The 23,133-nt window shown below is 38.2% G+C and overlaps 1 protein-coding gene across 1 annotated transcript in view; it reads left to right on the top strand.

Moving 5' to 3' along the window:
- The window catches only part of PPTC7 (protein phosphatase targeting COQ7), a 43,433-nt gene extending 21,186 nt beyond the window's left edge, over positions 1–22,247 (top strand). The window contains exons 2-6 of the mRNA XM_040250727.1: positions 7,076–7,255; positions 12,131–12,329; positions 15,525–15,648; positions 17,030–17,159; positions 18,479–22,247. Of these exons, the coding sequence (XP_040106661.1) occupies positions 7,076–7,255; positions 12,131–12,329; positions 15,525–15,648; positions 17,030–17,159; positions 18,479–18,537 (692 nt within the window). The 3' untranslated portion in view covers positions 18,538–22,247. The remainder of the gene's footprint in view (positions 1–7,075; positions 7,256–12,130; positions 12,330–15,524; positions 15,649–17,029; positions 17,160–18,478) is intronic.
- The last annotated feature ends 886 nt before the right edge of the window (positions 22,248–23,133 follow it).

Genomic DNA, 23,133 nt, shown 5'->3' with positions numbered 1-23,133 from the left:
TGTTCTGTTTGCTAGAAAGTGAGTTTATACTCCATTCTCATTTCTCTCTAGTTACAATGCTTCAGGTTGTGATGTCTCTCCCCAGATAGTGTTGGCTCTGAGAACACTAGATTCCGTATTTGAAGAAGACCCTCAGCATCTGAAAAGAAGCCAGCTGTAGCACTGCAGTAGCTACTGCCTAACCAGTTCCTCACTAGATGAGCACTCACTGCAGAAAGGGTAAAACCAGATATCCTTATGCGTTGGGTCCAGAGGGTCTCCCGCTGCTTTTATTATTCACCTCTTGTGATCCAGCCAGATACTTAACTCAGTTTCTCCTCTGGAGTTTCAGTTCACGATCAACTACCCATTCTAGTAGATAGGAGGTGTGTTTCACTGATGGAGAAACAATCCCTATAGAAGGAAACAACCCCTGTAGAACCATCTTGCTTCATTAGAGAGTATGAGGTTCAATGTAAAAGGCCTCAAGATCATCAAAGATGCAAGAATAAAACTCTGTTACCTTTGGGTACTACTTAGTATTTGAAATTCTGACAGAGCTTTTGTTGGATAAAAACAAATGACCAATTTTTCTTCACTGATTTTTATATTAAAATTGAAACAGTATTTATTTGGGGGGCATCACTTTTTTCTAGAAAATGTCTTATAACTAATCGCATGTCTGTCTGAAGATGAGTATAGTAGGAAGAGTTTAAGAATAATGGCAGCCTCGTACTGCTTGCTGATAATGGATAATGATGGAGAAACTCTCAGGCTGGTGGTGGTCACTTAGTTCAAAATCTTGTTCAAGGTGAGCCTTTTACAACTACACAGTTAGGTGGCCGTATGCAGTTGAAAAGAGGATTTTTAAGCTTCCACAGTTTTAGCTTACTTACCAAATCTTTTTTTCGCTTGTACTTTTGGCTTAGAATAAAGGTAAATTTTTGAGTTAATAAAAAGCTAGGTGATTTTTTTTTTCAAGTACAGCTAAGTTTTGTTTTTATGTGGTTATAACCATAGGCAAAGACAAAAATGTGTTCAGTTAAAAAAGTGAAAATTGTCTGTTACTTTAAGAATTTTCTTCTTGTAAAAAGATACATTTAAATAATGGGAGATATATCTCCTTTCTTTTAAGCCTACTGTAGAAAAGCAGTCTATGGAAAACTTAGCAAAATATTTTATAAAAATCATAAATTTAAATATTCTCTAGTTGCCTATTTCCCACTTCATAAAACTTGACATTTCCCATTGTAAATGGTACAACTAAAGGAATGTTCTGTGCCCTGCCGTTTCCTCTCAGCCTTTTGCTCAGCTCTGTCAGATATGGAACCATTATCTTACTCTAATAATGGTTTTAATTGGATCTTAGGTTAAAGCAAACACTTCAACTAGACATAGGCTGACAGAATGTTATGAATGGAGACATAAGATAATTACAGTGAGTTAAAGGAAATAGCTTCTGTATTCAGTGGACATTCTTTATCTTGGCATTCAAAGACTTTCTGTCCACCTTTTCAGCTTCACTTCTCTTCATCTCTAAAGAAATTATTGGTATATCATTCTGACAAATTGGGTTACTTAGCTGTTCCTTAAACTTAATCAGTTATATCTGATTCTGTAATTTGATGCCTAGAATAAGAATGCAATTCACAAATGAGGTATTTGGCCAGGAATTCTTATTCCTAGGGCTTCCCTGGCAGCTCAGATGGTTAAAAAAAAAAAAAAAAAATTGTTTGCAATGCAGGAGACCTGGATTCCATCCCTGGGTTTGGGAAGATTCCCTGGAGAAGGGAATGGCTACCCACTCCAGTATTCTTGCCTGGAGAATTTCATGACAGTGGGCAAAGACTCTGACATGACTGAGTGACTAACATTTCATTTCATTTCTTATTCCTAAGATAAAATTCCCCTTAACTCCTTAAACTTTTTGCTCTATTCTCCTTGAGTATCCATGGGGTCAGTACTAGACCTTTGTCAAAGATCTGGCCCTGATTGCCTTCCTAGCTGCAGAATCTAAGGTCCCAACTTCATACAGAGCATGGCCACAAAAATACCCCACTGGTGCCTGAAAATCAGCATTCTTGAGACAGAAGTCAGTATCTTCTAAAGGCATTTTTACCCCCTCCTAACTGGGGAATCACCTAATCAATACTCATTCCTAAAATCCAGAAATCAACACTCATACTAATTGATACAAAACGTATTAATGTAGAGCCCTGTTGTCTTTATGTTCTTTGTATTTCCAGTGATTGTCTATTCTACTTTTCCCATTACCTTTAAGCTAAAATCTCACAGCTGATGCCTGACTAACCTCTCTTAACCTGTTCTCTCCACTGCTCTCAAGATTACTTTTCTAAAATATAGATTGGATTTTACACTTCTACCCAAAACTTTTGATATTTTCTATTGTCGAGAGCAGTGTTCTTCAGTAGAAATACACTGTAAACTATATATGTAATCTTAAATATTTTAGTAGCCACATTTAAAAAAGTGAAATGGATGATGTTAATTTCAATTACTATGTTTTATTTAACCCAATATATCTGAAATATATGTTCAGCATGAAACTAAGACATTTTACAGTTTGAGGAGTACTAGGTTTTTGGAATCCAGAGTGTATTTTACATTTAACAGCTCATCTCAAACCAAACTAGCTACATTTCAAACTAAATGACCACATATGGATGGTGGCGCCCATATTGGACAGCACGGGTCTGTAGCATAAAGCTTAAAGTTCTTGGACTGCAATTTGGGGCCCACCACAACTTTAGCTTCTGACTGCATACTTCAACTTCTGTGCCACTCACCCAGGCCCCAGCAGCACCTAATTTGCTGTTCGTTTCCTTTAACTACCCTTCCCTGCCTGTGGGAATCTGACTTACCTTCCAGGGCCAGATCTGAATGCCACTTCCTAGTGAAAGCTTGCTCCACTCTTCACAATGCCCCGTAAGCATTAACCACTTGCTTTTGACTCTTCAGTAACAGCGTTTGTGGGAGCCGTTTGTCTAGTTCTGTGAGTTGAGTGGTCTAGCTGCCCACTAGAAGGTGAGCTTCCCAGAGGCAGGGTGCACCTCCCTCAACCTCTGTTCCCTACCGTTCATTGTAGCCGTTTGCTCCTAGGGATTTTCTTACCCTTTGTTGCTTGATATCTTCAAGATCTAATGCAATTTCTCTTTTAACAGTTGTTTACTGCAGTGAAATTTCCTTTTATATATGGATCAGTTCCACTATTTAATTGGAAGTGTTCTCTCTTTGTGGATTGAAGCTTTTGCTTAGGCAAGAGAGGAAATACTCGTTTTCTTGTAGAAATAACTGCCTAATATGAATAAACTAGGTTTCAAATGTAGGTTACTCTGGTTTTAGCCTGGTTCTAATCTCAAATGCAACTCTTTCTGTTATATAACTTGGTCTGTGTAAGTAAACTTTGTATGTGTACTAAGACTTTCCCCCCAACGGTTTATTGAAAAGTTTACATCCTTTTTGAATCCCCTTTTCCCCTAACAAGATTTACAAATGGAGTTTTGCCTGGGTTCTTTTTCCCATATAAAAGCAAACAGGTGCCTGAAAGGTTATGCTCTGTTCTGGGAGATATCTGATTAATGTTGAGCGGCTATGCTAGGTCAGACTCTGTAACCTGTTGAGAGACTGTTTAGTGAGTGCCAGGATCAACTCTCAACATTATCTCAGGTTTTAATGGTTTTCTTCTGAAGGGCATTTGTAGATGAAACCAGTTTGTATTTAAAGTTAATTGTGGCTCTCAGATCAGAGACTGGTTAAAAAGAAATTCTTTCCTCCAGCAAACAGTAGTTTGAAAAGAATGAATGATTCATCAGATGGAGTTGTAAGGACTATAACTGCATTTTATGTTTTAATACAAATTATTGCATTTAAATTGTGGTAAAAATCTTACCCCTGGTGAAGTAAGAATTCCTCAAAAGAAGATCCCACTAAACTTTCGTAAGAATTTCTAGATAGCCTTCCAACTGCCTGGAAAACAGCGATACTTCTCACTGGGAGGGTAGACGTCAGCCATCCCTGAAGCTTCTCTTTCCGCCTTCTTCTGTGCACCCTATCAGTCAACCTGTGAGTCCTTTTGTTTCACTGGATCCCAAATCCCTGCACTCTGACTGCACTGCCTCTGTTTCCTAACTGAGCCACTGTCTCCCGAGTCATGCCATTACTGCTTTTGCTCTCCACGTGGCAGGCAGAAGGATCTTTTTTCTTATCATTATTACCATTTAAATTTTATATAATGGAAAATTTTAAGTATATATCAAAGTAGAAGGATGAGTGTATCTCTCATTCAACTTGAGTTATCCATTCATGGCCAGCCTTATTTCATCTACTCTTCTGACAGACACACACACACACACACCCACACCCACACACCCACCCACTAATAATTTGAAACAAATCACAGACATATCTAATCAACTAATTTGTATTTTCATCTACTCTTCTGACACACACACACACCCCCCACTAATAATTTGAAATAAATCACAGACATATCTAATCAACTAATTTGTATTTTGCCCTAAAGTGAAACTTTGCCTTGTGACTTCCCTGGCAGCTAGTGGTTAAGGGTTCGTGCTTCCACTGCAGGGGGCATGAGTTCAATCCCTGGTTGGGAAACTTACCACAAAGCATGGCCAAAGGGGGAGGGAAAAAACATGAAATTTGCCGGTTGGTTGGTCATAAGAGATGGGAAGGTTCTGCCGCAAAGTGATAAGTTATTTGTCAATCTCTTTACTGTCTTCCAGCTCTGTTTCCTCTTATTTTTTCAGGATGTGTTCCGCTTCTGTTTATTAAGTGCCATTACCAGAGAAACAGTTTAATGTGTTCATTTTATGTTAAGTCAGTTTTTCAGAGATGCATATATAAGCACCTTGCTACTTTTGTACCAGATATGTTCTTTGAAGTGTGTAAGTTGAATGTACAAAAAATATACATATAGCCCATTTACACTTCAGAAACAAGCTCATAGAAAAAGAAATCAGGTTTGTGGTTACCAGAGGCAGGAATGGGTGAGGGGTAATTGAATGAAGGCAATCAGAAGGTACAAACCTCCAGTTATATTAAATAGTAGGAATGTAGTATACAAGTTAAATTATATGATAAATATAATTAACACTGCTATATGTTATATATGAAAGGTGTTAAAAGAGCAAATCCTAAGAGTTTTCATCACAAGGGAAAAAATCTTTTTTTCAATTTAATTTTGTTTATATATGAGATAATGAGCTTCCCAGATGGCTCAGTGGGTAAGGAATCTGTCTGCAGTGCAGGAGACACAGGAGATATGGGTTCAGTCCCTGGGTTGGGAAGATCCCCTGGAGAAGGGAATAACTACCCACTCCAGTATTCTTGCCTGAAGAATCCCATGGACAGAGGAGCCTGGCAGGTTGCAGTCTGGGGTCGCAAAGAGTTGGACACAACTGAGCCCAAGGCACCCTGGCACATGAGATGATGGATGCTCACTGAACCTACTATGAAGTCACTTCATGTTGTATGAAAGTCAAATCATTATGCTGTACACCTTGAACTTTTATAGTACCATAGGACAATAATATCCCAATAAAACTGGAAGAAAAAATTAAATGTGTATATAAGGAGGGTGTTTCATGCTCAGAAAGCCTTAAGAATTATAAATTTCCTAATATTTTTTGTTATAAAATCAATACATGCTCATTATAAAAATAAAATTTAAATAATACAGAATAGTGTGAGGTAAAAAGCTTAATTTTCCCATTTGTTCACAGATCACTTTCAGTCTTTTTTATTTCAGAAACAACTATATTTCTTATAGATCATTCCAGAAAAGTTCGTTTATTTATGTTCACTTAAAACCTTAATAATATATATATCTGACTTTCAGTCTGGATTTTAGTTTGAATAGCAAACAATTTCAGTTTGTTTGAAATTAGATAGAAATCAATTTTAATGTTGAACAACTAACTTGATGTTGCAAGGGATTGAGTAGGAGATGGTATGTTGACTTTGATGTCTGATTTTTCTTGAGCACTAGTTTGCTCACGATAAAGGAGTCTTAGACTGAAATCATCAAGAGTTCTGTGGACCCATGAAAACCTCTATAACCAGTGCTGTCCAATAGAAATATAATGTGAGCCACATATGTCATTTAAAATTTCCTAGTATTCACATTAATTAAAAATAAAAATAAACTTTTAATTTGACGTTAATTTTCATAATGTATTCTCTTTAGCACATTATATGCAAAATATTACTTCAACATATAATAATATAGAAATTAATGAGATAATTTACTCTTTTTCATGCTAATAAGTTTTCAAAAAGTCCAGTGTGTGTTTATACTTAGAGCATTTCTCAGTTTGCATCAGTCAGCCCCATTGCTAGTGCTTACTAGCCACGCAGGGTAGTGGCAGTTATTGCTGGGCAGTGTGGCCATGTACAGGATGGTGGTTGTCTCTGACGGAGGAGCAAAGAGGGTAAGATATATTCTTAATTTTGTTCTCTCTTTCACAATTATTGACCAATATTTGAAGTTAAAAGTGTGCTGCCTTTGGTATTCTTCATGATGGCCAAGTGTGGCTCAGTTGTATTCTCACTAGCATCAGCACTTTTTAAGAAAGTCAGTTTTTATTCTTATAAAATACAACAAAGATTCATAACACAACTAGTTGTGTACAAAGATGAAAATCCTGCTGAAAACAACCTTTTGGCTGGGAGGCAATGCCACCCTGTGGTAGCTCACGTGTTTATTCATCAATATATGAAAGATCAGATTCTAAGTAGAGAATGTGGCTTAGGAGTATTAGTGTATAATACATTAAACCTGACTGCTTTTTATTCCGAATTTCACGGTAAATTTATGTACTGCTGCTAAGTCGCTTCAGTCGTGTCTGACTCTGTGCGACCCCATAGACGGCAGCCCACCAGGCTCCCCTGTCCCTGGGATTCTCCAGGCAAGAGTACTGGAGTGGGGTGCCATTGCCTTCTCCAACTTTATGTACTAGCATGTAGTAAAATTAGTAATAGAAAGCCGGAGTAAGAATTCCTGAGACACTCATTAGGACTATCTTTTGAATGTAATTTTTTTTTTTTTTTTTTTTAGGGGTTGCAGATGGTGTAGGAGGATGGAGAGACTATGGTGTTGATCCTTCTCAGTTCTCAGGGACTTTAATGCGAACATGTGAACGGTTAGTAAAAGAAGGACGGTTTGTCCCGAGTAATCCCATTGGTATCCTCACCACAAGCTACTGTGAGTTGCTGCAAAATAAAGTACCTTTGCTTGGTAAGTACATATCCCATGTGTTTTCCTCTCTAAAGAAACCCCCCCTGGTGGTTCAGACAGTAAAGAATCTGCCTGCAATGCTGGAGACCCAGATTTGATCCCTGGGTTTGGAAGATCCCCTGGAGAAGGCAATGGCTGTCCACTCCAGTATTCTTGCCAGAGAATCCCATGGACACAGGAGCCTGGTGGGCTTGCAAAGAGTCAGACACAACCGAGCAACTAACATTTAAAGAAGCCCAGGAGGTGGTTAACAACAAAACCAAGAAAATCACTTACGGCCCAACTGTTTATCCAAGGCTCTTCCTGTTAAACAGTTTGATGGAGAAGCTATAGGCTACACCAGAATACTTAATACTGTGTGAGATAAGTACAGCCACTTTGGAAAACAGTTTAGAATTAAAGAATAAAGTTAAACATGAATAGATAATATGCCCCAAGAGTTCAACTTCTGGGTCTTTACCTTGAACTAGAGAAGCTCTTGCACATCCATGTGCAAGAAGCTCTTGCATATCAAGAGATGGGTACAAGAATGTTCATAGTAACCTCATTTATAATAGCAGAAAACTGGGAACAACCTTAAAGTCATTTATAGGAGTAAAATGCAGTTTGAAACAGAATGCGTTAAGGTTGCATGCAGTACTCGGAACATGTTGTTGAGGAGAAAGACGACTTTGCAGAATACCACCCACCAGTCTGAGTCCATAAATTTCAAATTCAGAAACATAAAACTGTATCATTTAGGGGTTCTAAAATGTAAAAGAAGAAAGAAAAGCAAGTGGTTGTATAGTTGGGTTAGTGATTTTCTCCCAGGGCGGAAGAAAGGGGATTGAGGTCCCACATGTAACACTCGGTTGATTACCTGTGGGGAGTTCAGGTTGCAGATAGACTGCCCAATTGCTTGCAGTTAGCAGTTACATTAGTCTGTATAGATCCCTGTTAATCTTGTATTAGAAAATATACAAATATGTAGTGTTTGTTTATATGGCATGCCAATGAAGCATCCTTTGGCCAAGCTTCTCTATTTGTTTGTTAAATGGTTTCTTGGGCACTTACCCAGTCTTCTAAGCAGGCTCTCAGAAAGGGTGTTATTAAGTTTCTGCTAATTGCCAGCATCTTTCTGATTACTAGAAGGTCCCCTCCCAGTCACCAGGCACATTTAAAATCAGCCTTCTCTTTTCAGTGTAAATGGAAATCTCCATTTTCATAGAATTTTACCTTCAATTTGAAACCTTTGTAAGAAGGGGTTGTTTCCATCATGCTTCTGTCTTCTCTGTGATGTGATTAACCTGCTTGTTCTCCTTCTAACTGAAGAGAAATCTTGTCTTGAGGTTTCAATATACTACTTTGTCTTAATCTGCTATTTTAGACTTGCAATCTTGAACTTCCCCGGTATCTTGAAATATCCTAGATTCTATTTCTAGCACCTCTCTGTCAACTTGCCTGCCATATGACTTTAGGCAAACCACCTAACCTCTGACCTCCTTATTTCATGTTAACTAGATAAATCTTTTTTTGTGAAAAGCAGTGACTTAAAGCTTCTTAGAGTACTCAGAAACATCTTAAGGGAAAAGACAACACATTGCAGGGTACCATCTAACAGAGAGTCTGTAGACACAATACCAGGGACCTGACTCCTATACATTCTTGTGAGTCTTCTGCCAATACCACTCCAACCCCAACCCTGCAGTGCATGTACTAAATTATTGTGACTTGGAATAAACCATTACAACCTATAACAACTATCCTCATTTTGTGCTTTGAAAGCTTTGGGGTTTTTTGCTGAGTTTCTTCCTTATAACTGCTTTTTCCCCTATTTACCTTCATGTAACTGGAGATCTTAGTAGAATAAGTTTAAGGACATGAAAGAGGTTTTTTTACATTAAATGTTACAATTAACCGCTTTCTCCTAAAAGACACTTTGAAATATTCCTTTGTTACTATGTTTGACAACATGTATACTTCTGTCTTACTTTAGCTACATATCTCTAAGCTGTTTGTAACTAAAACCCAAGTATATTTTGGCAAAGGTAGGCTGCTGAGTTTTACTGAACCTCAGCTGTAGTTATAAATAATAACTTTATAAGATTAGATAATCTTTTAAAAAAAATCTTACAACTATTATTTCTTCAGAAACCCTTAAGTGGATTTAGGTCTTATGAAACCAACATACCTTAAGAATTTGAGGAGTTAATCCTTGTAAGTTTATCCCTTTCTTCCTTTGCTGCTCAGAATGCTTAACTGTAGTTTACAGAGTAAGGGCCATTTTTTCATGAGGGATATGCTTGGGGACCTGTCTGGATTGCTCATCTGAATATTCAGCATGGTTCTTAGCACTCTTTTCTTTCTTCTTTGCTTGTTTGTTCTTCATCAAACATGTAAGGATGAACTCTTCTCCCTATGTTAGACTGTCAGGGCCTGAGCCACTGTACTCAGCAGTAATTTGAAGAGGCCCAGTTGATTGTGTAAGGCCGAGCTTCCCCTCTTTGGCACTGCTTAGCATGTTAAAGCTCTGTCTATCACTCACGAGGACCATTTTGATTCTAACACAGCGGGTTACTGCCACAAGGGTAGCAAAATGATAGCCTAGGTTTGTCAGTGAGTAATAATGAGTCAACATGAGTCCTTCCTGCAGCAGCATCTTCAGGACTGTGCTTCTCATCTGTCATTTTTTTGTTCTCAGTTGAATTAACCCCATCAGCTTTCAGAAGATCTTTTGTGTGGTGGTTCTGTTAATGATGTAAATGATTAGATTTTTTGTGTATTGGGTTAGGAAAGAAGGGTAATTGGTGACTTTAGCTCTAATGTAAGCTATAGAATAGGTTCTCGGATAGCATGACCAGTTAGTTACAATACCTCTGTTTTTCTTTTCTTTGACATTTAATGGGTAGGGACTAGATAATTTAGCATTAACGTGTCAGATTTGTACCCATGCATATACTGTAGATAACAAGGAAACAGAATTTCTGAACATTGCAGTGTCACAAATGCTTATATTTAAGTGTTTTTTAATTAAGTGACACATCTTCATTAAGGAAACTTAACAAAAACTTACTTATAATCTATTAAGAAAACTATTAATTTTTTAGTGATTATGCTTCCTGACCTTTTTTCTTTGTGCATAGAATAATAGTAACAGGAATTGAATCTACTGTGTGCTCACAGTAGCCCCAATGAGGTAGATTTGTAGGTGCTTTTATTCCCCATTTTGCTAGGAAGAAACTGAGGCCTAGAGAGAAAAAGTGGTTTGCCTACAGCCATGTCACATGGCTAGAAAATGATAGAGCACTGGGATTTAACACAGCTGGTTTCACAGCCTATTTATTTTCTTCTTTTTGCCCTTTAACTGTCATTTTAGCAGGTTAGCTTTTGCCTACATATTGTGCTTTTTAAAAAAAGATTACAGTAAATATCGGTGTTTCTGATGTACAGTTCATTATATTTGGTATAACTTTTTAAAGGTAACTTTAATACGAGTTTATAATCTACTTGTTTCATTTAACTTATCTTTCATTTTCAAATATATTTCTCTCACACAATTTTAGTTGCTGTCAAATAGCAAATACTTATTATTTGTTGTAAGTCTTTGACATGATTTAACTAATTTTATCTTACAAACAACTCTCTGAGGTAGTTACTGTTATCCCTGTTTTTATAGATGGGGAAACTAAGGCACAGACAGGTTACATAATTTGTCCCAGGTCACACAGCTAGTAAGTGGCAGAGCTAGCATTAAGATGCAGGCAGGCTGTCTCTAGAGTCTGTATTCCTAAGTATTATGTGATAGTGCATAGCCTGCCATTGTATGGATGAGTTGTAATTTATATAACCAACCCCTTAATTTTAGATGTTGAGGTTGTTCCCAGTTCTTTGTGATCTTATACAGTGTTTTGTACTTAAGTCTTGTTTGCGTTTCTATTTTCTTATAATAAATCCTCACAAATGGAATTGCTAGGTCAAAGATGTACATTTTTCAGGGCAATATTATCCTTTAGAAAGATTTATTTAAGTTTTACTCTCGTCACCATGGAATGACAGTGACCACGTTCCCTATACTAGTGCAGTGATCAATAAAATATATATATATTTACAGACCATTTACATGGTTGTTGAACTGCTTATTTTTTCAATTTTGCCATTTTCTGTAGGTATAGGTTGAAATTTTAGCATTTGAAAGCAATCTCACTAAGTGGATTACCAACTTCAGGCTGAGAAAGGTCATGTGAGCTGTGTGCTACAAAGGTACACAGAAGCTTCTGCTTGGAATGTTCCCTCTAAATGTTAGTAGTCTCTGTAAAGTGAACAGGTTGATTCCCCACCCGTGAAACTTGGTCTTGTTACTCCACAGTGAGTCTGCAATAAAATTTCTTCATGACCTCAGCAGATGGAAATCCCGTTAAAAATTGAAGTTATGTGCCCTGTCTTAAATGTTAGTGAATTTCACAGGGAAGGCTTTCTGCCAATGACTAATGAAAAATGTCATGGAAACGTGACAGTCTCATTTTGGCATTTAAGTATTAAAACTTAATATCTCAATAACATCCTTTAGAAAATTTGGCATAGATTATAGCACTATTGAAATGAAATAATGTGGTTAAATACCAGCCATTTTTATTATTTCTTATCTCTGCAAGTGGAAGAATCCAGATCATCAGTGGCCCACTTTGTATGCGTAGTATAAATCCCTTTTTCTCTCCCCATTGTGTTGATCATGATCAGGTTACTACTGACATGGGTATGGAGCCGTAACTAAGAAAGGACTATTAGGCAAAGGAGGTTCATGTTATGGTATGTTGCTCCTCAGGATGATATGATAAAAATGTGTATGCAGAGACAGTCTGGGAAGAGAAAATAAATGGACATTGTTTTTGTTTCTAGGTAGCAGTACTGCCTGCATTGTGGTGCTGGACAGAACTAGCCACCGCTTACACACAGCAAACCTGGGTGACTCAGGCTTTCTGGTTGTCAGGGGTGGGGAAGTTGTGCACCGATCAGATGAGCAGCAGCATTACTTCAACACTCCATTCCAGCTCTCAATCGCGCCCCCCGAAGCCGAGGGAGTTGTCTTGAGTGACAGGTAAATCTCCCCTCTCTCACCAACAGGTTCCTTCCCGTTCCCCTTAACTAGGCTGTTGGAGATGGGCATTTTCCATTCTCACGTGAGAAGAGAAGACACATTGAAGACCTTTTAGTCTGACATCGAAAGATATTCTGCTTGAACTTGATTTCCAGCCAAGTTGAATTCTGATAAACACCTATTAATTTGACCTGACTGTGAAAATACTATTTCAAGCTTACAGAATATCAGTTTTTCATACCAAGACCACATGGTACATACAGTTGTATTTGTTAACTAGTGCTGGAGAAATGAGTCATTGGTCATGTGTGCCGTGCCATATACAAGTTTTTGCATATGTTATTAGGGAAGAATGCAAATAGACATCTGCTTTATTTATCAGAATAACTTCCTGATTCTCTGAGCTGCCTATAATGTACATCAAGTGGAACTTTCAGTCCTTGCAGATCTTGTCAGGCAGAGTTAACTTGCAGGAAATGGACTTAAAGGTGGTCTTGGGAATGTTCTCTGATGGTACTCTTGAGGTGTGCTTTTTTTTCTTCCCACACCTTCTCAGTTCATTTTAAACTGTCAAGACCTTTCCAGGACAATCATTACTTTTTTGAATCAACTTTTATAGTTTATCTTTTCTCAGATCAGAGTACAGAGTAATACTAAGTCTCAGATTTCACTGCCTTTAGCCACCTTTTAGGGTTTGACACAAACATTGTTGGCAATTCATAAATGTAGTAAAATGGGTAATGAACCTGTTGTAAAAGTAGAAGCATCCTAGCAAATACAGATTGTCTCTACTTAATAGTTCTTATTAGGCCAAATCTTAGGTCCAAACTAAGGTAAAATGATGATTACTGCCATCTTTTAACTAGAATGAGCATATTATATAAGTGCTCCATATTACCCAACTAAAGTTTATTGCTGACTCCTACAGAGAGGGAAGCATTTTTTTTTTTTACTTTCAGAGTAAGGCAGATTACCATAACTGGAAGAAAATGTGATTATAGGCCCTTCTTCAGTTGGCTGTAGTAGCACATCGATATTAGTCACGTTGGAGTGAGGCAGACTCAGAACCCCAAGACCTTGGTAAATGTCAAGTTCAGCTAACAGTTTTTGGAGAAACAGTGTTTTTCATTTTCCTTTATTTGATCCTTGTTTTGGCTTCCCAGTGCTAGAGCACCCCTGCAGCACCTCACACGCTATCTTTGGGACAGTTTGGTCAGGGCAGCACTTGGCCTGTCCTGCCAGTGAGGTGGAGGTTGCTTCCCCTGGAGCCCAGAGACAGTTTGCTAGCATGTGATTGCAGCTCGTGTTTCAGTGCAGTCAAAAGTTTCCAGCAGCACAGTATGTTCAATCAAAATGGGCAGAACTGCAGCTGGCGGAACACCAAGCTCATGGGTGGGAGTGTTGGGAGAAGAGGACGAACTGTCCAATGGCAGCGAGTCTCTCACAGACAGCATAGCAAAAGACACTCCTGGGGAAAGAAAGACCTCAGCATAAAATAGAGCTTCAGTGCCAACCTGGTCATTAATCTAAACTTCTAGAGTCTGATTCTCTTCCAAGGACTAAGCAAATGTGCACTGTCTTGTATTGTTTCTCTTTATTCCATGGAAGAAATCGACCTGGTTTCTACCAATTTACAGTCTGTTTTAGTGTGTGTCTTTTTTTTTCCTTCTCTTGGCTGCTTGTTATCCTTTGTTATCAGTCTCTCTTATCTATAAAATATTATTTTAACCTTAACTTACAAATTTCCTTTAATAGCTGTTTTGACAACAGCTATTGTTGTTGTTAAAACAGCTATGTTATTGTATAAATGTATAAGTGAAAGCTAGTTTGTTCCTTGTCAGAAGCCCGTTACAGAACTTTTCGGTGTGGTGCTGCTTTCCTCAGTCAACAGAAGACAAACTAGAAATTTTCTTAGTGTAAATCCCCAGCAGGCATGGGTAGGCTGTTTGTTTTTATGTTTTCCCTTTACAAATTTTATAGTACATCACTTAAACAATTTAGGGTTTTTTTTTTTTTTTTTTTTGGTGAGGCTTAAGGTGCTTTGGTTCTGGCCCCTGCCTTCTGGGTCAGTGTATGAATTTTTTCCTAGCTCTTGTTCCCTAATTACACGTTTTAAGGCAAATTATCAGATATCGCACCTTTCCCTCACCTTGGAGGCCTGGAAGTGGTAGAGCTGGCCTTTCAAAATGGCTGAGAACCAGTCTCCAAGGGAGCCATGAACTCTTTGAATATATTTCTCTTTTTCTCCCCACCTGGGCTTCTGTTTTCTTCATGTAAGTCTCCCCTCTATCTTTTAAAAACAGTTTTACACAGATGTAATGAAAAATCTACCACCTGTCCTCAGAGGCAGCCAGTTATGTTTCTTTGAATCCTTCCAGATTTATTCTCTGCATGTAGAAGCGCCTGTATATATAGATCTTTCTTTCTCACACACACAGTACCTTGTTCTTTTCATTAACAATATTGAGTCTTTACCCAAATTGGAGGATTAGTTACTGTGATTCTTCATTCATTAACTATTTCTTGAAGACGTATTATGTGCCAGGAGCCCTTATAAATAAGTAACCTGTGCATGAAGAGAACTTTGTAAGCCCTGAGAGAGACAGTCTTTACTCTGCCAGAGTGAGGGTGATTTATTAATATTTATTTGGTGTTACTGGTAATACACCAGTAATTACTAGTATTATAGTAAGAAATACCATTGTAGATATTTCACATGAATTAATTCTTATAGGACTTGCATGTGCTCCTCCATAGTGCTCATTTATTCCACTAGAACACAGCCTCCAAATTCAAGCCTGCAGGGAAACTGATGAGTGGAAAGTGAGTAAGAGAGGATGGAATTTGGCACTAAAGAATTAGGAAACAAAGACTCATTTCCACTAGGATTCTAGAGGCATTTTAGTGTCTGACTCAGAAGGGAACCCTTCCGCCTTTTAGAGCACATGTGACTAATCATCAGACTCAGTTTTCCTTGATAGTTTTTGTTGAGCTTTTGAAAGATTTATATCCGAGTTTTCAGTTAATTTTTTTCGAGGTTAGGAATTTCAGAATAGTGATTTTTATTGTTGACTGCTACTATAAATTAGTTTTCCTTAAAGCCTCGTTATATTGTAGCATCGTCCCCATTGGAAATTTCTAACAGTATCTCTAAAGGGCTCTGCTGACTTTGCTCCCACCCTGTCCTTGTTACAGCCCAGATGCCGCTGATAGCACATCTTTTGATGTCCAGTTAGGGGACATTATCCTGACAGCGACAGATGGACTCTTTGACAACATGCCTGACTATATGATCCTTCAGGAGCTAAAAAAGTTAAAGGTAATTAACTCAAAGGTGGGCCTTTAGAAACAGTGACCCTCCCTGGACAGCCGAGTTTTTTTATTAATTCAGTTGCATAAGCTTTTTTTGTAGTTTTGGAAAGGACTACTTTGTGAATTTAGGAAAATGAAAATGGTTCTGATCTTGTTCTAAACAGTTGTAGACAGAAATATTCACAATTGGAAAACTTAAGGAAAAAAGAGGCTTCTCATCCAAGCCTCTCTTTAGTAGGGTGGTAAAGGTAGGAAAAACTCTGATAAGAGATTTCTTGTGTTTTTAATTGTGTTTTAATGGTATTTAATGGTGTTGGTTGCTGGTTATCTTTTTCATTTTTTAGTCTCGTAACAAACCCAGCAGGAAAAGATAGGAAATCATCATACCAGAGCCAGCTAAGGCAGCAGCCAAGGGTAGCAAGCAGCTAGGGGCCTTGATGTGATCTGAGCTGTCACCAGTAACAAACCAGTTCAGACTTGGCCCAGAGAGTGAGTGGAAGGAAGTGAGAGCCAGTCTGCATATTCTCCTGGCTTTGTGAAGTACTGACCTGAGGGGATTGATCTTTTCTCATGTTTTTACTACTGACCAGTATGACCTTGAGTTTTCTAAACTTTCTTAGCAGCGTTTTTCTCACCTGTAAAATAGGGGTGGGACGGTTCAAAGACCCTGTTCTGTAGGGCCGTGGTGAGGATGAACCAAGACCACGCGCTAGAAATCCTTAACACCATGCTTTGTCTGTGGAGCTTAGGAAGGCCAGGTGCTGACACTCGCTGGCACTGGGCCATGTGTGTAACAGTGAGAGGCAGAAATGACACATTCCCTGACCTTATGGGGCTTACATTCTAGTGGAGGAAGACAGAGAATACAGAGAAAGAAAGAATAGAAATAGTGTTGTTGCTAAATAAAAAGAAAAATAAAGCATGGAGAAGAAATGGAGAATAGAGAGGGCTTTTCAGTGGGGCAGCTGGCAGCATTTACTTGGAGAGCAAGCATACTGAGCTTGGCCAGGGGTGCATTCCCAAGCAGGGAGAATTTTGAGGTCATCCTAAAATGCTATCAAAATCCGTCCCTTCAATCCCATCCCATTTTAGCAAGAATGCCTTAAGAATTTCAAGGGGGCCGGGGAGATAAGAAAATTCAAACTTCAGGACCCAAGGCCATCCTCACAAAGAACTTTCTCGTTGACGTCCTATGCAGGCAGCACTGGTGATCTCGTTCATTTTAGTCGAGGTATTATGTTCCACTGTCTTCTCTAACTGGAACAAAATTTAAAGGGTGGAAACTATGATTAGATAAATATTACTGTCTTAAAAAGTGATGTTTACTTGCATGTAGAAATCATGTGAGGCATTTTGGTAAAAATATCTCCCTCATATTTTTGTATTAGAATTCAAATTATGAGAGTATACAACAGACGGCAAGAAGCATTGCTGAGCAAGCTCATGAGCTGGCCTATGACCCAAATTATATGTCACCTTTTGCACAGTTTGCATGTGACAACGGATTGAATGTGAGAGGTAAGCATTCTTTGGGAACTTCATTAGGACTAATTGGGGACATAGGGGATGGAGCATTCTGGGCTGTGTGTGAGGCCAGCTGCTGCACTGGAGTGAGACTGCTGAGGGGTCCTCTTCCAGCTGTGAGCCAGTGACTTTGAACAAGGTCAGCAGGCCCGAACAATGGAGGACAGCAAGTGCATGTGTTCCCTACAGAGGTGCCCTTCAGAGCTGCACTTCATTGGCTGCAGAGGCAGGTGGAACCTGAAGCCCCTTATCGCTGCCAGTGCTCTGCTTGGACCCGAGCCCAGAAAACCTCTGAGTTCTGCCTGGAGGGCCTGGACATTGCTAATGGTTTAAACATTCTGCCCTTCACTAGTCTGACATTTCACTTCCCCCTTCCTCTGGCTTTAGTGGGACTCATTCACAGTATTTGCCTACCAAATTGCTACAGCAAGTTTTTTTGTTTTTTATTAATTTTTATTAATTGTAATTAATTGCTTTACAGTGCTCTGTTAGTTTCTGTCATACAGCAAAGTGAATCAGCCCTATGTCCCCTTTTTGGGATTTCCTTCCTATTTAGGTCACCACAGAGCGCTGAGTAGAGTTCCCCTGTGCTGTGCAGTAGGTTCTCATTAGTTGTTTGTCTTATGCATAGCAGTGTGTATATGTCAATCCTAGTCTCCCAATTCATCCCACCTGCCTCTGTAGGATGTTTTGAAAAGGGAAGACTCTCCTTGCCTAGAGTCTTCCTATCTACTGAGCAATGTGTAACTTTGGGAGCAGGCCAATAGCTCAGCTTTGAGCTTGGATAACATGTTGGTGCAAGCATATCAGCACTTGTAGAGTTGGTCAGCTTCTTGCAGGTATAATATTATGACACGCAAAGCATTTCTTAGCTGTCCCGGAAATATTAAATAGAAAAAAGCACATGGCATAGCTGTTTGCCAGATTAGACTACAAGACTATCAGCTAGTTTCAAAACATCGGGTATGTTTGTCCAAATTAGGATTGCAGGAGGGTGGAACATAGAATTTTCTTGTCAGGCAGAATAAATCTTAGTAACATTTTGTCTTTATTGTGATTGCTATACACAGAGGATGTGGTGGTGGCCATTTTAACAAAGCTTCTATTGTAAAGGAGCAGAGAGGATTTTTTTTTAAAGCTTCAATTAAATTAGATGTAATTTCTTGGTGTGTTTTAACTATTTATCAATCTTTTCTCTTTTTTCTACTAGAGTATATTGACAAACCTATTTGTCTCCTAGTACTTACTTATTTAGGCTTATATTTTTTTCTTGAGTTTTAAAATGTATGAATACATTTTCATTTTCATTGTAGGTGGAAAGCCAGATGACATCACCGTCCTTCTCTCAATAGTGGCTGAGTATACAGACTGACTCGCCTAGGTGTCGACTCCTGCCTCCCCTTCATCATCCCAAATTCTCCCCTGCCGTGTGTGCTGATCCTGCTGGCAGGACCACGTCTCTTTGCCACTGATCTCAATGGCCAGTGATGTAAACCTTTTGCCTGTCTTTTTGAGATCCTTGTTGAGAACCACTACTGTCATTCTACTGCTCATATCTGCCAGCAACATTTGAAGAAAATCAAGATTTGAAGATTGGCCTTCACATTGTCCTTTCCATGATGGGATGGATGTTTTCAAAGCCAAAATGACTTACTTTTTGAAAACGGTTGAAGTATTGAAAATGAGTAATATTGGTAAAGTGAATTCAAAATTACAGTGTGTAAATGGGATTTTAAAAGTCTGACACAAATTGTATGTTATGATCCATCTACTAGAAACATGCTCATCAAATGATGCGTTACACGTGTACTATACAGTCTGTGTTATGATCGAGTGTGACTTTATGTTTTCATTATAAACTCCTATTTTTCAGGGGCTTATAATTTTGCTCTAAAACCTTGTTCTGGATTATAAAATCTTGATCCTAGGAGCTTTTTTTTTTTTGCAGGTTGGAAAGAAATTCAGTTTAGTTCTATGGATGCAAATGTTTCATGGTTTTCAAAAGATGCTTAATTGTGCTCCTGTGATGAAAATTTCAGCATTTTAGTGCATATCACAGGCTGGTGGCTTATCTGCAGGAGGGGTTGGGGAGACTCCTTACCAGAATTTTTTAATGAATATTATTCAAGGTTATAAAATTCCTCAAGGCCTAGGTATTTAATGTTGCAGCTGAAATTCCTCCCAGCTGTCTGGTATGATTCCCCCATGTGAGAGCTCGAGGCCCACAGGCCTGAAGGGTTGAGAATAGACAGCTCTAACTTTGAATTTTGTTGGCCTATCAGGTCATGCTACCCCTCATGTCTTAGACCTGTCGTTAGTAGCCTTGCCTTCTGTAGACAGATTCAGGGAGTCCATGTGAAAGAGCACCATGGGCACAAGAGTCCACGAGGAAGATGTCTAGTGATGGCCTGACATTTGCATTTGCCCTCCACAGAAACTTAGGGGTTTCCAAATCAAGCTTAATGTTTACAGTTTCCAAATAGCCATCTTGCAGTGTATAGTTTTCCTATAAAATTACCCCATATTCGGTTTTTCCATTATCTGCAAGCTCAAAGTTATTTTTAAGGTTTGTGTACAAGTCGACTGCTGTAAAGATATATATTTTGGGGTCAGTTTTTTTCCTTCATTAACTTGGTGGTAGAAAAATATATATACTTAGAAATCCTTAAATTAAAGCCATGTTTTATATATAAGTCAGGTAACATTGGTGTATAGATAAGAATGCAATTAAACCTGATGAGAATCTACTTGAGGAGAACATAGAAAGTCTCTTTCTCTAAAGGAGATACTTACTCCCTGGTTTATTGCATTAAAACTTATGTTTGAGGTTACCTCAACTTGTTTTAAAAAGATTTTGTTTTGTGAATTTGTACTGTATATTTGAGTAACTGTCAAGCTTGTTTTATTTAAAATTGTTTAACATGTACCATGTACATGTCATTACTATATTTCAATGCATCATGCTTGTAACAGGCATTTCATTTATAATAAGAATGAGTTATTCATTTGTAAGCCGTTCAGTAATTTATCTACTATTCCTAAATTGGCATAATGTTTAGGTATCTATTTTGAATCACCTTTAATTACTTGTCAGAATGCCTTAACTACCCTAACTTGACAAAACAGAATTTGGTAAAGGAGATCGGGGGGTTGGGTAGGGAGTGGAGAGGGACTGTTTAAATAATGAGAACCCATCGTGCTGTGATAATACACAGATGGGTGAGTGGCAAGTGGCAGGGTATTTATTTTGCACAAACTATTTGCAGTCTTTCTGTATTTAAAAAGTAAAGAAAGTTGCATCCAGAAAGGTTTTGTTGGAAGGAATACATTTACACTTGGACTGACAACTTCAGTTCTTTTGTTGGGTTTTTAATTATTTCTGGTCAGAGGCATGGAGCCTTATGACCCAGGTATATTCTGTATTAATTTTCCATTGCATACATTTAATTCCTGGTAAGAGCAGTGCTGGTCAAGTCACTGGCTTTTCTCTGCACTCATCTAAACTCATCAGACACCGTCTTCATAAAGGTAGATTGATGGTATTTTACACAACTCATTTAATCAACTTAGTATTTTTTGAGAAATGATCATTAGAAATTGACGACGTGTTTCAGTGATGTTGAAAACAGTGGGACAAGAATTGAGTTTCACAGGGGAACTGACTTTGGACCTGGCCTGTAGATTAGGGACGCAAAATATTTTCTCTTTTTCCCCCCTGCCCTTTTTGTGTTATGCACTTAATTTTATGACTTTGGGGGTCTGTTGGAGTGCTGTTTAACAACTCTCCTAACTCTCAATGGTCAGAGGCTGTGTAGGTACCCATACTGGAATTTTCCAGGCCACAGGACCCAAGTCTTTGTGGGGTGTGCCTAACATATACCACTTGGTGGGTCTAATTCTAAACTTGATGTGTTAATTGTACTTTAAGTCAAGCAGTATAAACACACACATTTGCCTCGTGTAGTGGACTTTTATAACAAAAGAGAATTTGGATTTCTAATTTACAAATGGCAAATTATTTATCCCTCTCTGGATGCACCAAAGACCAGTAAAGTTTATAGCTTTTCCATCTATATTTATAAAGCAATACTGTATTATAAAAGTCAATATTTTTATCACATGCTTGAAATTTTTATTTTGTTCTGTTTAAAATGTGCACTCTAAACATATCAGAACCTTATTTCTTCCTGTGAACTTAGGCTGCCTGCGCACAAAAAAAAAAAAAAAAAATTACCGAATGGATATGCAGTAGAGTCCATAGGCTCTTAAAACTGAAACAAGAAATGAGGTTGGGAGAACAAGTTCTTTGTCCTGAATTACTGTACTGGCTTGACATGGTTGATGGGTACTAAATCACAAAAGAATCCATTCCAGTTGTGTATGTCTGGGGGTTGGGCTGTGACTAGATTTAGAAAATAGACCTCAAGCTTTGCATGGTGGGCAGGTATCTTATCCCATCAGTTGCATTTGTTCTGGATAGAACAGTAGCCTTCAGTACCACCTTCAGTACCACCAACGTACCACATCAAGTAACAAGGCAGGAATTGTGGGAATTCACTGAGTCAGTTTTGAGCATTTTGGAGACTGTAAACAAGATTGGCTAGAACTGTAAATGTTTGTACTTTTGATTAAATTCATGGTTCCTTGTCACCTTATACCAGCTATCTTTGGTAGAAGCTACAGCATCCAATCTATCACATTTGTGCATTTAACGAATTTTGCAATAGCAAAAAACCCAAAATCTGCTTATAAAACATTTGGAACAGAAAACATTTGGATTCCACTTGTTTAAAAAAAAAATATTTGCAAAATTGGTCTTAGTTAAAAATCAGCAGTTGTCCATGTCAAAATTTTAACTGTAAGCAGGTAGTTTGTGGCAAAGATGGCTAAACAATGAAGCAAGTTTGAATTTGTGTATGCTAATAAGCTGCTTTTTTCTGTTGAGACTATCATTATTTGTCTTATTACCCAAGAGGCAATGACCTGAATTGGATGTCTGAAGTTTAACTTATGCAGGAATAGTTCTGTAAATACATTTAAATAAACTGTAAAGATATTTAATAAATATAGTATTTATACTAATCTGTGTACTCCATTTAATTTGAGTAGTAACAAGACACTGGCCTTGACATTGAGTTTGTTGGTCTCTATCAGGTCCTCATTTCCAAGCCTCTCAGTCTAGCAGTGACTCCATACTTTGTGGCTGTCGTTTCTTTCACTAGTTTATCGCTAAGGCTCTTTTTCACCAGCTGATTTACTACATCAGTTTAGCTTCATTGAATGTAACATACAGCTGTTCTCCCAGCTGGGAAAACTTTAGCATTTTTTAAATGATATGTGAAGTCAGGCACAAATCTGGTGTCATTTAAATTTAGCATTCTGTATCCAAATTCTAAAATCCAAACCTGACAGTGTAACTATCTTTTACAGACCAGTGCTAAATCTAGGTGATCACTAGTGATGGTGCCTTCACAGGCTAAACCGCCCTGGCCCATTTCAGTGAGCGAATCAGAAACTTCATCCTCAGTGAGGAGACCTACACTTATTCTTGGATATAATATCCTCTGGGTAGTCATCTGCATTTGTTAGGAATATGTGTAATTCATTGTTAATCATCAGTGTAAACAAAAGATAAATAAATCTTTAGCCTACAATGTGGAATTATGTGGGCATTGCCGATTTCCACAAAAAGCTTGGTGAAAGCCCATTTTCATTCACTGAGGAACATTTTGGGATGAACTTGAGTTTTTATTAGGTTATTGTGGGTAGTTCTGACTCATCACCAAGCTACATGAGCCAGACTCATTCTGGTTTCAGTTAGAACTCTGTTCACAGTTCTAAAGTTTACTAATCCACTCAGCCACCTTTGTTTAGTTAATCCTCACAAAATCTAAAGCACAATTGCTTGCCAGTTAATATTTCCTTGTGATTTGATGGTTTCATAGACTTAACAATAAGGTGTTACAGA

This window comes from Oryx dammah, unplaced genomic scaffold, assembly GCF_014754425.2.
Source record: "Oryx dammah isolate SB20612 unplaced genomic scaffold, SCBI_Odam_1.1 HiC_scaffold_12, whole genome shotgun sequence".
NCBI classification, from domain to species: domain Eukaryota; kingdom Metazoa; phylum Chordata; class Mammalia; order Artiodactyla; family Bovidae; genus Oryx; species Oryx dammah.
Note: the sequence above shows the minus strand (reverse complement) of the source record. Positions and strands in the feature narration are given on the sequence as shown.